The sequence below is a fragment of the Sarcophilus harrisii genome, chromosome 5, assembly GCF_902635505.1.
Source record: "Sarcophilus harrisii chromosome 5, mSarHar1.11, whole genome shotgun sequence".
Taxonomy (NCBI): domain Eukaryota; kingdom Metazoa; phylum Chordata; class Mammalia; order Dasyuromorphia; family Dasyuridae; genus Sarcophilus; species Sarcophilus harrisii.
Genome location: NC_045430.1, coordinates 147,213,355 through 147,228,010, shown reverse-complemented (window position 1 = coordinate 147,228,010; position 14,656 = coordinate 147,213,355). Strand labels below are relative to the sequence as shown.

The 14,656-nt window shown below is 31.8% G+C and overlaps 1 protein-coding gene across 1 annotated transcript in view; it reads left to right on the top strand.

Moving 5' to 3' along the window:
- SLC26A5 (solute carrier family 26 member 5) overlaps window positions 1–14,656 on the top strand; it is a 54,098-nt gene that overhangs the window by 19,406 nt on the left and 20,036 nt on the right. Inside the window, exons 5-9 of the mRNA XM_003771480.3 lie at window positions 1,148–1,258; window positions 2,243–2,412; window positions 3,294–3,458; window positions 12,021–12,173; window positions 14,314–14,396. Coding sequence (XP_003771528.2) covers window positions 1,148–1,258; window positions 2,243–2,412; window positions 3,294–3,458; window positions 12,021–12,173; window positions 14,314–14,396 — 682 coding nt within the window. The remainder of the gene's footprint in view (window positions 1–1,147; window positions 1,259–2,242; window positions 2,413–3,293; window positions 3,459–12,020; window positions 12,174–14,313; window positions 14,397–14,656) is intronic.

The window sequence follows — 14,656 nt, the reverse complement described above, 5'->3', positions numbered from 1 at the left end:
GTCATTGCATTTCTATAATCCCCCTGGGGATTTCCCAAAAGGTCCAGGTATTTTGCTTTTATGTTCCTTTGTCATGACACCACAATGATCTGCTGTCCCCTGCAGGGACTTTTGTACTTGGGGCACTTTAGGAGAGTGAAAGCTTTCAACTTATCATTCCTGACTTCTCTTTGGCAAGATTCTTCTTTGGTGTCCATGACTACTGATTCTCTTCAATCTTGGACTTGATGAATAAACTTATTGAGATTTCCTTTGAAATTTTTGGTTATTGTTCAATCTGTTTTTAGATAATTTCTGGAAAAAATAAAAGAATTGGGATCTACATCAGAAGCCTTGAGAAATTTCAAAAAGTTAAAAAAAAAAAAAGATTAGTAAAATTTCACAATATAAAATGCAGAAGAAGTCAATTTTAGAAAAGTGGGAAATTTTCAAGAATAAAACACTAAATACAAAGAAAGATAATTCCAAAGAATAAAAGACAATTGTCTAAAGAGATTAATGTGGTTACACTTGGATTTTTCTTTCTTTTTTTTTTTTTGCTGAAGCAATTGGGGTTAAGTGACTTGTCCAGAGTCACATAGCTAGGAAGTGTTAAGTGTCTGAGGTCAGATTTGAACTCAGGTCCTCCTGACTTCAGGGCTGGTGCTCTATCCACTGCACTACCTAGCTGCCCCTACTCCTGGAAATATATTACAGCAGTGTTAGAATCCAGAATAAGCAGAAGCTGGTGAGAACAATAAAACAGATGGTGAAAACAATAAAAAAAAGATGGAGTTTTAGAAGTTATATTAGGAAAAAAGAGAAGAGCCAGAGGTGATACATATACAATGATATCATACAACAAAGAGAAAGTATAATTGCTCAATTCTTACTTGGAGAAATAGGGAAGACACATCTAGCCTTCCTTCATGAGATAAACTGCATCTCAGAGTAACAAAAGCAATGACAGATAGAATTGCTGAGTCTTGAGAAGAGCAGCAGATGTGCCAGAGCACTAGAGGAAGACCTAGGTCCCAACTATTTAGATTTTTAAGATTTGGATTTTCTGGCTATAGCTATAATCATTGCATTGGAGATAAATAACCTTTAAATGTGAGTGCATTCATTGTATTTATGACTGTTTCTTTTTCTTTTTTCTATTGTTTAGGTTTAGCTTTTGCAATGTTGGCAGCTGTACCTCCCGTATTTGGCCTATATTCTTCATTTTATCCTGTTATACTGTATTGTTTTTTTGGTACTTCGAGGCACGTATCCATAGGTAAAAGTTAATATTTTATCATTAAGAAATTTTGTTTTCTGTTTTATAAGTACTATAGTATGCCACATCAACAATAAGATTATTGTCAATTTTTAATTATATATCTCAAGTAGTGAATAATCAGCAAGTCTAGCACAGTACTTTTTGTGGAAACTTTCCTACAGTCTCAAAAATTCAACCAAATATTCTCACTGTCTTTGAAAATTTCAGAATCAGTTTCATCATACAGGAGGGCAATTTGTTGAAATATGTAAAGTAAGATAAAAGTTTAATTCATATTACAAAGTTTTTGTACATATAGATTTAAAAATTAAAACCACAGTGATAAATTATAGCTCTTACTTCCTATGAAGTGTAAAGTCATTGCTAGTTTGTTCCACCAGAGGAGATTAGACAAGAGTCCATGTCCAATGAAAGGTCCTTGTCAACTTTGGGATCCTATCATCCTATATTTCTATATTATAATCCCTATATGAGTCAGTCAGTAAGCATTTATTAAGTACCTACTATGTGTGTTGTGTGTATATATATATATATATATATATATATATATATTATATACATATAATATATATAGTATATGTGGGCTTATATTTGTGTATGTATATATATGTATTCATATTCATATTCCTTCTATAACTGGGTTTAAAATTAAGATATTAACCTGAAAACCAAGATTTTCAGAATAATGTATATTACCACACTACCTCTTTCTTCCCTTTCTCTCCATCTCTCCCTCTCTCTGTGTCTTTCTCTCTCTCCCCCTCCCCCCCTCTCTCATACACACACACAAACTTACATTAAAACAAAGCATTTTTTCAATACACGCATAGTGGCTAAGATAACAGTAGCTGCTGTATGACATAAAAAGATGTCTTTTGACCACAATAAAACAATATCATTTACCTAAAAGATTTGAAAACCACTTCCTTGTTTTTAAAGAAAGTAAATTTATATTAACTTTTGGTTATGTCATTATTGTAGGGCCCTTTGCTGTGATTAGTCTGATGATTGGTGGAGTGGCTGTCCGATTAGTTCCTGATGACATGTATGTTGGTGGAGGAGGTGCTAATTCAACTAATAGTACAGAGGAAAGAGATGCTATGAGAGTAAAAGTTGCTATGTCAGTAACTTTGCTTTCAGGAATCATTCAGGTAAAATTCTTGTTCATGAAAATTTAAAATGTCAACCTGTTAAGTGCTAATTATACTAGATAAAGGCAAAGTCTGTCAATACATAACATATTCATTTCTTCATTAAATATTTTCTTTTCAGAACCTCTGCCATATATTGGCTATGTGGTCCCAAGTGAGTCACTTAATTTCTTAGTACCTCTAAGTAGTTCTTTTAGAGTAAATTTTAAAACAGTTATTTTTATGCATTAATAGAAGAACAGTTCTCATCAGGAGTCCTCTACACCAGTGAAATCTCAGGTCCAGACAAAGAAATGTCCAAGTCACAGAGATGGGAGCTAGGAATGCACAAAATAAAATACCGATCTTGCCTCCAAGCACTTTACAATCTAATGCAAAGTGTGGTTGCATATAAATAACTTGTCCAAGGTAATATTAAAAGGGAGTATATTATACATTCATAAATACAATCATACACAGCATAATCTTAGCACAAATTTCACAACCAGTTTCTTCTCTGCAGCAGGTAGAATTTTGTCACACTCTCTAGAAAAAGAAGTAGGATACTGATTGAGTAACTGAGCTCAATGATTGAGCTCTGGACTTCCAATCAGAAAACCTGAGTTTGAATTTTGACTCTCTGTGACTGGGGACAAAGCACATAATCTCTCTAAGACTTAATTTTCTTGTCTGTGAAATGAGTATATACCATTCGCTCTATCTCACAGAGTTGTTATGAGGATGAAAAGAGATAATTTCTGCAAAATGCTTTGCAACCATGAAATATCTCAGTCTTTATATCTCTAGATATGATATGTATGTATAAGAATGTGAGCCATTATTATTATTTTTAAATATCTGACCTGTTAAATGATCTGCTTCTCTTTGCTATTAAAACTTAGTTTTGCTTAGGTGTCCTGAGGTTTGGATTTGTGGCTATATATTTAACTGAGCCCTTGGTCCGTGGTTTTACAACAGCAGCAGCAGTACATGTCTTCACTTCCATGTTAAAATACCTATTTGGGGTAAAGACAAAGAGACACAGTGGACCCTTTTCAGTTGTCTATGTAAGTAAACTGCTTCAGCCCTTCTCAGCTCTCATATTTCCTCTTTTTTATTTATCAGAGTTTTTACAATAAAAAAATTTACTAAAACTTTTCCTAGAAAAGCATAATAAAGAAAAATAGATCTTTAAAATTGCATAGTAATATGTATATAATTGGGGTTCTGTTTAACTTGATGGTACATCTTTAGCCTATCTGTCCAGATACACAGGCAAAGTTATGAGTTGTTGATACAAAGTATTTTCTTTTTATGAACAATAAGTTAAAATGTTCAGCTATTCAAGCATCTTTGAGTAAATGAGAGAAATTCACTACAAGTATTCTAAGGCTTTTATTGAAATTGTTACTACTAGACAGTTACTTGAGACTTGGTTGACAGGATTTCTTTAAATATGTGCTGCTCTGTGCAGTATATGAGGCATTGTGGGTAGCAATAAAAATATGAATATTATCCTCAAAGAATTTACACAGTCATAAAAATGGATAATTTGTATACAATATAGATACATATAATAGAAATACATACATGTATATATGTGTACATGTTTCAAAAACAAGTATACCCAAGTATGTAAATATATGCATTAACCACAAGTAATAGCGAATTAGAACCAAGTGAACATTCTGTAATCTAACTTGAATTGTTTGATAGGCTGGTTTAGATCAGAAATAACAAATTTGTTAACCTACAAAAAATTCCTTAATGTGGCCCAACTAAATTAAAATATAATTAGGAAATATTTTGCAAAAATCAATAAAAATGCAATATAATAAAGGAAATGTTCATTTGTGCTTTTCTAAGGCTATGTGAAGCCCACAGGGATCACCTTCTGTTTGAATTTTTCTGTCACTTCGTTAGATCCTTCTAAGGTCCCTTTCAACTCTTTAAGATTCTGTTACCTACAGCTAACTACTAGGTTATAGGAGCACTCTGGAAATAAACGAATAAACAAGAACAACCAAATGATGGTGAATTCATTTTCAGGTTTTAAGTATCACCATAGAATTAAGTGAATATAGATTTCATTGTTGGTAAAAAAAAAAAAAAAAAAAATTTAAAAAGGAATTTTTCTAGTGAAACAAAGTACTTAAAGAATCCCACATTTCAACAGGGGGCATCATAAAATAATAGTACATGAGGGTAAATAGTTTTGAGGGTATTAGACATAGTTTGATATGCTTGCCAGATATTGCTCCCATATCTTGTTTTTCAGATTATTCGATCAGACCTTTTAACACGTTGATATGATGAAACAATGCTGAGTCAATTTTTCTTTGCTCTTAATCTGCACTTTTTTAACTTTGGAAACTGCCCTGAATTTTTCAGGTTTCTAGGATAACTTTATACAAGGCAATAATTTATTGAACCTTAAATATCTGAAGAAATTATTGTAGTTTTCCAGCACTGCCTAACCAACTATGAGATAGGAACATTGGATTTTATTAAGAAAATACAGATGGATTTTAAATGTAATGGTGTTCAGAAAAAATTTAAGGCAAAGCATGCTTAAATACTAAGGAATAAGCAGCCCTATTATAAAGACTATGTTCTTTTAAGAAAATTATTAATGAGGCTTCATCATCATGACAGCTTCTAGCATCAATAGGAGCATCTTAGATTCATTACTGTCCATATCCCCTCTATTTTTTTCATTTTTTTCTGAATGGAATATCAATTAGATGAATGTCATCTTGTGAATTTGTTTTGCTGTGCTTATCTCCCAGGAAACTGGGAGAATCTTGTCCCCTAAGACTTAATTTAAAAGAAAATTTTCATTTATAAGTATATGTGTATTATTAATTTATAATCTTTAATGCTTAAAGGAGCTTGTTTATTTAGTAGCCTCTGAGATTTCTAAGACCTAAAAATGCAACATTTAAAAGAATTTAATTTAAATAATTAATAATTTAACCAGGATATACAGAGTATCTTAGCTGAAACTAGATATATTTCAGACTGGATCTGCATTCTAGAACCTCAAAATAAAAAGCAAGAGACTGAGTCATTCAGTTGATTCATCTATATAATGTTAAATATTTATGATTGTTCTGACTTCTAGATGTTGGCATCATATGCTGATTAAATATTCAATTTTTATTCAAATACTTTTCCATAGTAGTCAGAGCCTTAGACTTTTATTTGAAAAATAAGTGACAGATATCATATTTTTTATTCTAGAAACTCTCATTTTATAACTTTAGTTGTACAGATAACTGTTTCTAACAGCATTTATTCACCTCTTAGAAAAATGCTTCTGAAAGCTGGGGATGCTGTTGTTAAATCCTGAAATACATCAAGGGCCATGAGTTGAGGAATAAAGCATCTTTGATTGAGATAAAAGGAGAGCAAATTTGCCACATTAGGGGATGTATATCAGTACAGAGCACATTAGATTTTGCAGCAAGCTTCTTATACCTTATACGTTAGAGAGAAATGGAGGAATTAGTAAAAGATAGAAGGAGAAATGAATATTTCTCTCTTAAATTTAATAACTAATTATTGTTTTAGGACCAAGGAGTTTTCCCCTTTTTTACTTCCTCATCTAGAAACCAAGAAATTTGCCCAGGTCAAGGTCTAATCAGATAATAAAAGAAATTCTAACTTTGGGCTAACGAGTGTATTTATGTTTGGTATTGTGTTCCCTCCTACAGGTCTGTGGAGAAGTTGATTTTCCCTATTATCAAGACAGGTGATATGGAAATTGATGTCTTTTTGACCAAGATCTGAGTATACCTCAAGATTTTCATTTTAATAATAGCCCATACCTCTCATTGTGTTAACCAATCTAAGTTGATTGCCATCCCTCAAGCACTCCTACTTTTTGAAGGGTATATAAACTCTGACCCCACCACTATTAGGGATTTTTGTTCTAAAAGAAATGGCCAGATGTCTGTCCTTTTATTAATAACCCACTGGTCTTATTAATAAAATGATTAAATTACTCAGAGACTATGTCTCTTGAAACTTTTTAATTGACACAATAGCAAGACTTGGTCATGAGTCCTTAGTGGCTCTTGACAATCCAGGCAAAGAAAACCATTTCATTATGACTGTTTTGCCCTTCAAATCCCATCAGAAAGGGGCAAGAACATTAGAAGCTGAGATCTGAATTATACTAAATTCCTTTACAAGATAAAATCTCTGGGCATGGTCCAACTCAACCTAATCAAGAGTAAATATCTTAAGAGTAGGAATGTAAAGCTATTACTTATATCCTGATACTACTAAAATAATACAGGGAATGACAAGGAACATTTGGTATTAACAATTTTCTGTCATTATATTAATGATTGCATTAACAATTTTCTCTCACTAGCAATAAGTAGCTGGAGGGCACCTGGATAATGTGGTATATAAGGTTGATATTGAACAGCTGAGACACAATGGATAGAGTGCCTGGGCCTGGAGTCAGGAGGACTTATCTTCCCGAGTTCATATCTAGCCTCAGACTCTTATTAGCTGTGGGAATCTTGGAAAGTCACTTAACCCTGTTTCACATAGCCACAGTTTTCTCATCTATAAAATGACATGGAGAAGAAAATGGTAAACTCCCCAGTACCTCTTAAAAAAAAAAAAAAAACTAAGGTTGTAGAGACGGATATGACTAACATCAAAAGGGCTGATATTCAATAACTCTCTGCTTAAGGATTCAGACTTATAATTGACTTCACCATACCTTTTTGGATTAAAAATAGATTTCATTAAAATGGGTTATTTTACTTATTTTATATTTTTATTTAAAACTTTTAATACTGAATACTATTGTAACCAATTATATTTTATAGTAGCAGTTTAAATTTAAATTAATTCAATACATAAAATATCATACAAGTTTTTCATTCATTTCCTTTAAGTTTCCATGAGGATTCTTTGTTCATTCATTCTTATTTCTTCTCTTACACAGTTGTAATTGGTGCATTCCCTTATTCTGCTTTTTTAAAAATTTTGTTTCGTTTAAGCTTTACATTATTTCCAGTCCTTATACCTGGACTACAGCTGGTTGGTCCTCCTATACAAATATCTCTTCTCTGCAGTCCATCCTCCATTCCTTAACTAAAGTGATCTTTCAAAAATGCAGGTCTGACCATATCACACTGATCATCTTGAGGATCATGATAGTCTTCTGTTTGCTATTCAAAACACTTCATAACACATCACCACCACCACCACTATATTTTCTATCATCTTAGACCTTATATTCCTCTCCTACATGCTCTTTGATAGAGTGACAATGGCTTCTTTGCTATCCTTCAAACGAGATTTTGTTTTTACATTTTTACAATCTATATTTGGAATACAATATTCCCTGGTCATTCTCATCTAATGACTTTTCTCCCTTCCTTCAAATTCTGGTTAAAATAAAATCTTCAACATTATTTTCTATTTTCTGTTTATCATTTAAATAGTGTTTGTATATAATTGTTTGAATGTTGTCTTCTTTATTAAATTGTGACCTCCTTGAGACCAGTGACTATCTTTGACCTTACTTTATACAGAGCAACTTGGCACATAGGTACTTGATAAATATTTATTGATTAATTAAAATTCTTTCCAGATTTCTTTGTATTTCATATGTACCATGGTTTCATTAACCATTACCTTATCCAATTTGTAACAATTTTATATAATGCTGCTATAAAAATATTTGAACGTAGAGATTTTTTTTGTTGTTTTAGATAATACTTTTAAAGTATATTCCCAACAATGGAATTATTGACTCAAAGAGTATAATTTTTTGGTAACTTTTCCTATCGATTAATAGTTTGCTCTCAAAAAAAGATACTAATCTTGTAACAATGAATGAAGTGCTTGTTTTTCCAAAACTTCACTAACATTGGCTTTGTTACCTTGAATTATTTCTGCCAGTTTTATGGGTGTGAGGTGGTATGTCAAAATTGTTCTGATTTCTGTTTCTGATTATTAGTGATGGTGAATATTCTTCACTTCCCCCCACTTGTTCAATTTTAAAAATTTATTTTTGTAATATTTTGTTACAAATTTTTTCTCCTTTATCTATCTTTATCTCTATGTTCTCCTTTATCCTTCTCTCCTCCTTCCCTTCCCCCTTCCCCAAGAAAGCAAGCAATGTGATATCAGTTTTACACATATACCCACTTTAAACATATTTTCATATTATTCATGTTGTGAAAGGAAAATCAGAACAAAAGGGGAAAACTATGAGAAAAAAAGTAAACAAACAACAACAAAAAGTGAAAATAATATGCTTTAATCCATATTTAGCCTCCATAGTTCTCTCTCAATGCAGATGGCATTTTCTATCAAATTATGTATCAAATTGTCTTGGATCATTGTATTGCTTAGAAGAACTAAATTTATCATAGTTAATCATCATATAATATTGCTATTACTCTGTACAATAGTTTCCTGGTTCTGCTCACTTCATTCAGCATTATAGACATTCTTTTTCAAGTGACTATTGATCATCTTTTGTTTTTTCTTTTGAAAATTGTTCATATGGTTGAATCATTTATCCATTGTGAACTAGAAATCCCAGTTTCATATCTGTTTTATATGTGAATAAAATGGCAAATAGTAAAAAGAAAATTTATTAGCAAAGCTGATTATACTTTTAAAATATTCTGTTAAGACAAATAAACTCCATAATATAAGAAGTTACCTTTTCCCACTCTTAATTATTTTCAGTCCCAACTTTTTTCCTATTTTTCCCTGTTTTTAAGATCTTAGAGGCTTTATACTTCTTTCTCTCTTTTTTTTGATATCCAAACCTTATTCTTAGCTCTCTAAATCTTGGGATTTAGTTATTAGAACTCAAGAAACTTCTTTCTCAGCTGCCAGATATGGCTATGACTTCTTTCCCAGGCTCTATACTTCTATTAATCTTTTTTTTATATTTTTCTTAATTCATTCATCAACAATCACAAACATCTCAAGATGTAAAGACCCAAAACCAAACTTCTATTGTATAACGTGGATGTACATAATATATATTATATATAATATAGGCTGAGGATACAAAATGAAATAAAAGACAGTTCTGATCTCAAGGAGCTCATGATTGAATGGATGAAATAAACAAACAAGCTATATACAGGAACATAGGAAATAATAAATAGGAAATAATTAAAATAGAGAAGACACTAGAATTAAGAAAGTTGTGGAAAGCCTTCTTATAAAAGATGGAATTTTAGTTGGGACTTAAAAGAAGCCAGGGAAATCATTAAGTGGAATTGAGAAAAGACATTGCTCCAGGCATGGGGGAACAACCAAAGAAAATGCCCAGAACCTAGAGATGGAATATCTTATTTGACTAACATCAAGGAAATCATTGTCATTGAATCAGAATACATGATGGGGATGAGATAAAAAGAATGGACAGGTAGAAGGGGGTAGAGTTCATAAAGGGCTTTGAATGTCAAAAATAAAATTTTGTATTTAATCCTGGAGGCAATAGGGGAGTCACTGGAATTTATTGAGTAGAGGTGCGACATGTCTCTTTGCTTTAGAAAATCACTTTGGTGGCTGGATGGAGGATGGATTGAAGTGGGGAGAAACTTGAGATAGGCAGATGTACTAGCAGACTATTGCAGTAATCCAGGCATAAGGTGATAAGGGTCAGCAGCAGAGACAATGTCAGAGAAGAGAAAGGGATGTATATTTTAAAATATTGAAAAGATGAAATAAACATCCTGGCAACAAATTGGATATAAGGAGACACACACACGCACACATACACATATATATGCACACTTTATATAGAAGTTTTGTTTTATATACATGTGTATATATTATATATAGACACATAGATGGACTTATGTATGTATACTTCTCAGGTAGTAACAAATTGATATACTTTTTGTCCCTTCTACACCTACTCACCCTTCCCTCTCTGTAACTATTAAAACTATTTATTGATGTTATTTCTCAGCTATATCACTGCCTGCCTTTTACCTAGCCTTCCTTTATAATAAATTCATATAATGGAACAAAACAAATCAAGCTATTGGCCATGTGTGGGATTGCATTTATATATTGTCTCTCTACTAAAAGATAGAAGATATGCTTCACCATCAGTCTTTTGATGTCAATGTTAATAAACAGAATTCTGAAACCTTTCAAACTTGTTTCCCTTCACATTTATATAGTTGTCATGCAAATTATTTTTTCTGGTTCTGCTCACCTTATTCTGCATCAGTTCATTCAAGACTTTTCCATATTTCTCTGAATTTGTCATAGTCTACATTTCGGAAAGTCCAACAAACTTCTGTTGCATTCATAGACCACTTTCTTTTCATCAATTCCTCCCTTGAAAGGCATTTATTTTGACTTTAGGGGACTTTATAAATATTTTTCTACATATAAATCCTTTCCTTCTGTCCATGACCTCCTTGGGGTACATGTCTAATAGTAGATTCTTTTGGTCAAAGGATGTATTTATAATTTGGTGACTTTTTTATTCTGATTTCATTCAACTCACTGTCCTTTTACAAACCAATAATTTTTTGACAACACATTTATATGTTTTTTCATAGTTTGAATTATTTGAGAATCCTTTTTCCATATATTTTTCCATTTATCAGGGAATGTCTTTTAATATTATGTATTGAATAAATTCTTCATATCTATTTATATAATTTGGTCATTAGGCCCTTTTTATAGAAGAAATTTTTGTGAAAAATTTTCCCCAAATTGTTTCCATTTTCATTCCAATTATATTTGTTTTGTCCTATAGAAGCTTTTCAACTCTATGTTTATCCTCTGTTTTTTAACACTAGAGATTCACTCCTAAGGACAACTCATTTTCTACTGCCTCTGAGACTACATCATTTAGTGTTGTGTTTTTTGAGCAATGGATTAAGCAGCCTTGTAAAATAAACTAGATATTTTAAAGAACCTTCTACTAATGCAATGTGATGATTCTAGGATTTGGTGGGTGCTAATTAGTTGGTAGAATGTGCCATGGAGCACAGATTTTTCACCTTGTAAAAAAAATTTCTAATAATTACAACTGCCTACTTATTGAATTGATCATCCTGAGACTTGGAACTTTCTATCACTGAAAATATTCAAGCAGAGGCTATCAATCAGATAAGTACTGGTAAATATTTAATAACTGGACCTCTAGAGGAAAAAAGGATGTGCAACACATTTTAAAATGTAATCTACATTATTAATGTTTTTTTCCATCACTTTAGTAAGTCTAGATAATTAATAGAACTGATCAAACCCTAATTTGTATACAGCATTTGCTGTTTTCTGAGGTATAAATGCTCAAACTGAAAATTTGACATTTGGTTCTCTAAAGCTTTTTTGAACTGACTCCATGATACTTCATCCAAGGGTATTTTCAAAGGGACTCCAAAACTAGAAAGTTGTACTGAAAGAATTCAAGTTCATCTAATCCAGACTATAAGGTTTAATGATTCTATATGATAGTCTTATCATGATTTTCTTCCTGAGAATTAATTAATATCAACATGTGTTGGTTTATATTTATGAATTATTTCAGAAGCAGAATTTGTGATTATTAAATCATTACCCTTATGTGGACTTTTTCTTGATGATAAACATTCAATGTCTTACAGAGTACTCTTGCTGTGATAGCAAATGTCAAAAAACTCAACATATGTTCCCTCGTCGTTGGATTGATGTGTTTTGCTTTGCTATTGGGGGGCAAAGAGTTTAATGAAAGATTTAAAAATAAATTGCCTGCACCTATTCCTTTAGAGATTGTCGCAGTAAGTCAACTTTTGGTTTTTTTTTCCCTTTCAGAGTAAATTTTTGTTAATGTCTTTTGCTTTTACATTGCCTAAATTTCCCTTTCTATCTCTCCTGGTCCCTCTCAAAGAACCATCCCTTATTTAAAAAAAAAAAAAACTTTTTAAAGAAGATGAAGAGAAAAAAATCAGCAAAACCTATATCCAAAAAATGGTAACATATCCAATATTCCACACCAGTACCACCAACACCTCTTCAAAGGAGTAGAAAGAAGTGTTCTCTCTTAATAATTCTTTGGGGCTAAGCTTGTTCTTTGCAGTTCTTTGCAGTATTTACTTTTATTTGTTTCATTGTGTGATTGTTCTTTCCATTTGTATTATGGTCATAATGTATATTGTTTCTCAGGTTGTGATTATTTCATTATCCTATCAATGGACATCTGCTTTATCTCCAGTAATTTGCTACTACAAAAAACACTGTTATAAATGTTTTGGTACATGTGGAACCCTTATTTTTAACAATGACCTTCTTGAAGTACACAGCAGGCAGTGGACATGGACATTTTAGCCACTTTATTTTTATAATTCCATATTACTTTGCAGAGGATCATACTAATTCACAGCTCTTTCACCAGTGTTTTAATGTACTCATAACATCTCCTACATTGACTATTCTCATTTTTTTGTCATCCTTTGCCCAATTTTTCCCCAATTTTCTGAATATGTTTTTAATGTTTTGTATTCACAGTTTAGAACATTCTTTAATATAGTTCTTAATAGTTTTCAATATTTTAATAACTTCATATCCTTTGACTACTCATTTGTTGGGATTTGGCTTTTATCTGAGAAATTTAATAGAAAGTTGTTAGAATTTTTCCCAATCAACTAATAATTTAGAAAAAAAATTATTTGGGTTTGCTTTTGATATATATTGTTTTAATATTAAAACGTCATTTTCAGATATATCCCTTCACCATATTGAACCTTCCCTTATAATATAGAAAAATGCTTAAAGAATATCAACTACAGTGACTACAGCACATGTAATATTTTATCCCTCTAATATAGGAAGAAAATAATGTTTTGTGATCTTTGCTCTGGAATTTAGATTAGTTGTTGAAACTAATTACAGTTCAGCTACCTTTTATTGCTATTTTGATGTACAGTCTTATAATCATTGCATATATTGTTTTCTTGGTTCTATTTATTTCAATCTGCATCTTTTCAGGTACATCATCAAGTTAGTTAAAGAAATGATCATGCGCAATGTATTTGTCTCACAAGTATCAACGTCTGTGTTATCTTGATATGGGATGTGTTGTTAACTCCCAGTTCTTTTTCTTTTATTTCTTGCCTTGCCCTTCACCAAATATGATGCTCAACATTCAGCAATTCTATATTAAAACCATGTTCTGTTATGGAAAATATAGGCATGAGTGGGCATTAGAATAAAACTTAAGTAAAATGATGGCCTGTGCCAAGAATGTTTTAAGTGCCCACAGAATTCCACTTTCATCCCTGCCTCTGTAGCTGGAGGTGAAGAGAAGATGGTATAGTCTGCTAATTTGAAGAGTTCTAATTGTATTCCTCTTCCCCCTCAGTCCTTTTTCCTAGTAATTAGTGTTAAATAAAATTAATTCAAGAATCTATGGACAGGAATCTGTAGCACTGAAGAGCTCGCTCTTACCCCCTCCTGTACTGCAGTTTACTGATTTTCAGGACTGTTCATAGTTTCCTGGTTAGAGTTTCACTTCATTCACTTCATATGATACCTTGTTTCTAAAAAAGAACTGGCTCAGTGACAGTACCCCTCTCACCTTTGTGTATATTCTGTTTTTCTTTCTATCTGTGAAGTTTATATGTGTAATTTCCCATGACAGAATGTAAACACCTCAAAAGCAGGGACTATTTTTGTCTTTGTAACTTCAGCTGCTAGCACATTGTTTGGCACAGACAGGCACTTTTAATTAATTAATTGCTCAAGCATTGATTAATTAATTCATGTTTCTCTTTAAGTTAAAAAAGGTGGATATTATGTGTAAAAAGAGTAAAGCATAAATATTATGAATGAGAACAGAATGGAACAGTTAAGTTTGGGGGTTGTTTCTGCAACTCTGTATTTTTAACTTTGAATGTAAACTTAAATTTGTTCCATTTTTAGGTGATAATAGGAACGGGCATTTCAGCAGGATTTAATTTAGAAGAATCATACAAAGTGGATGTTGTTGGATCACTCCCACTGGGGTAGGGAATGCACATTTTTATTTTGAGCCGTAATGATCAGTGAAAGTATTGTTAACCTATTCTATTGCTTACTAATGTACTTTTACAACACAGTTAAAGATCATCTCTTTCTTCTATTTTTAATAGCATGATTTGAATGTAGTACACTTTCACTTAAGAATAAATTCTAGGACTTGTCTTGATTATTTTGTGGTTTTTAGCTTCAGGTAATTCTCTAAAATCATCTATTGTTTTTATCTACCACTTTTCTACACATTTGT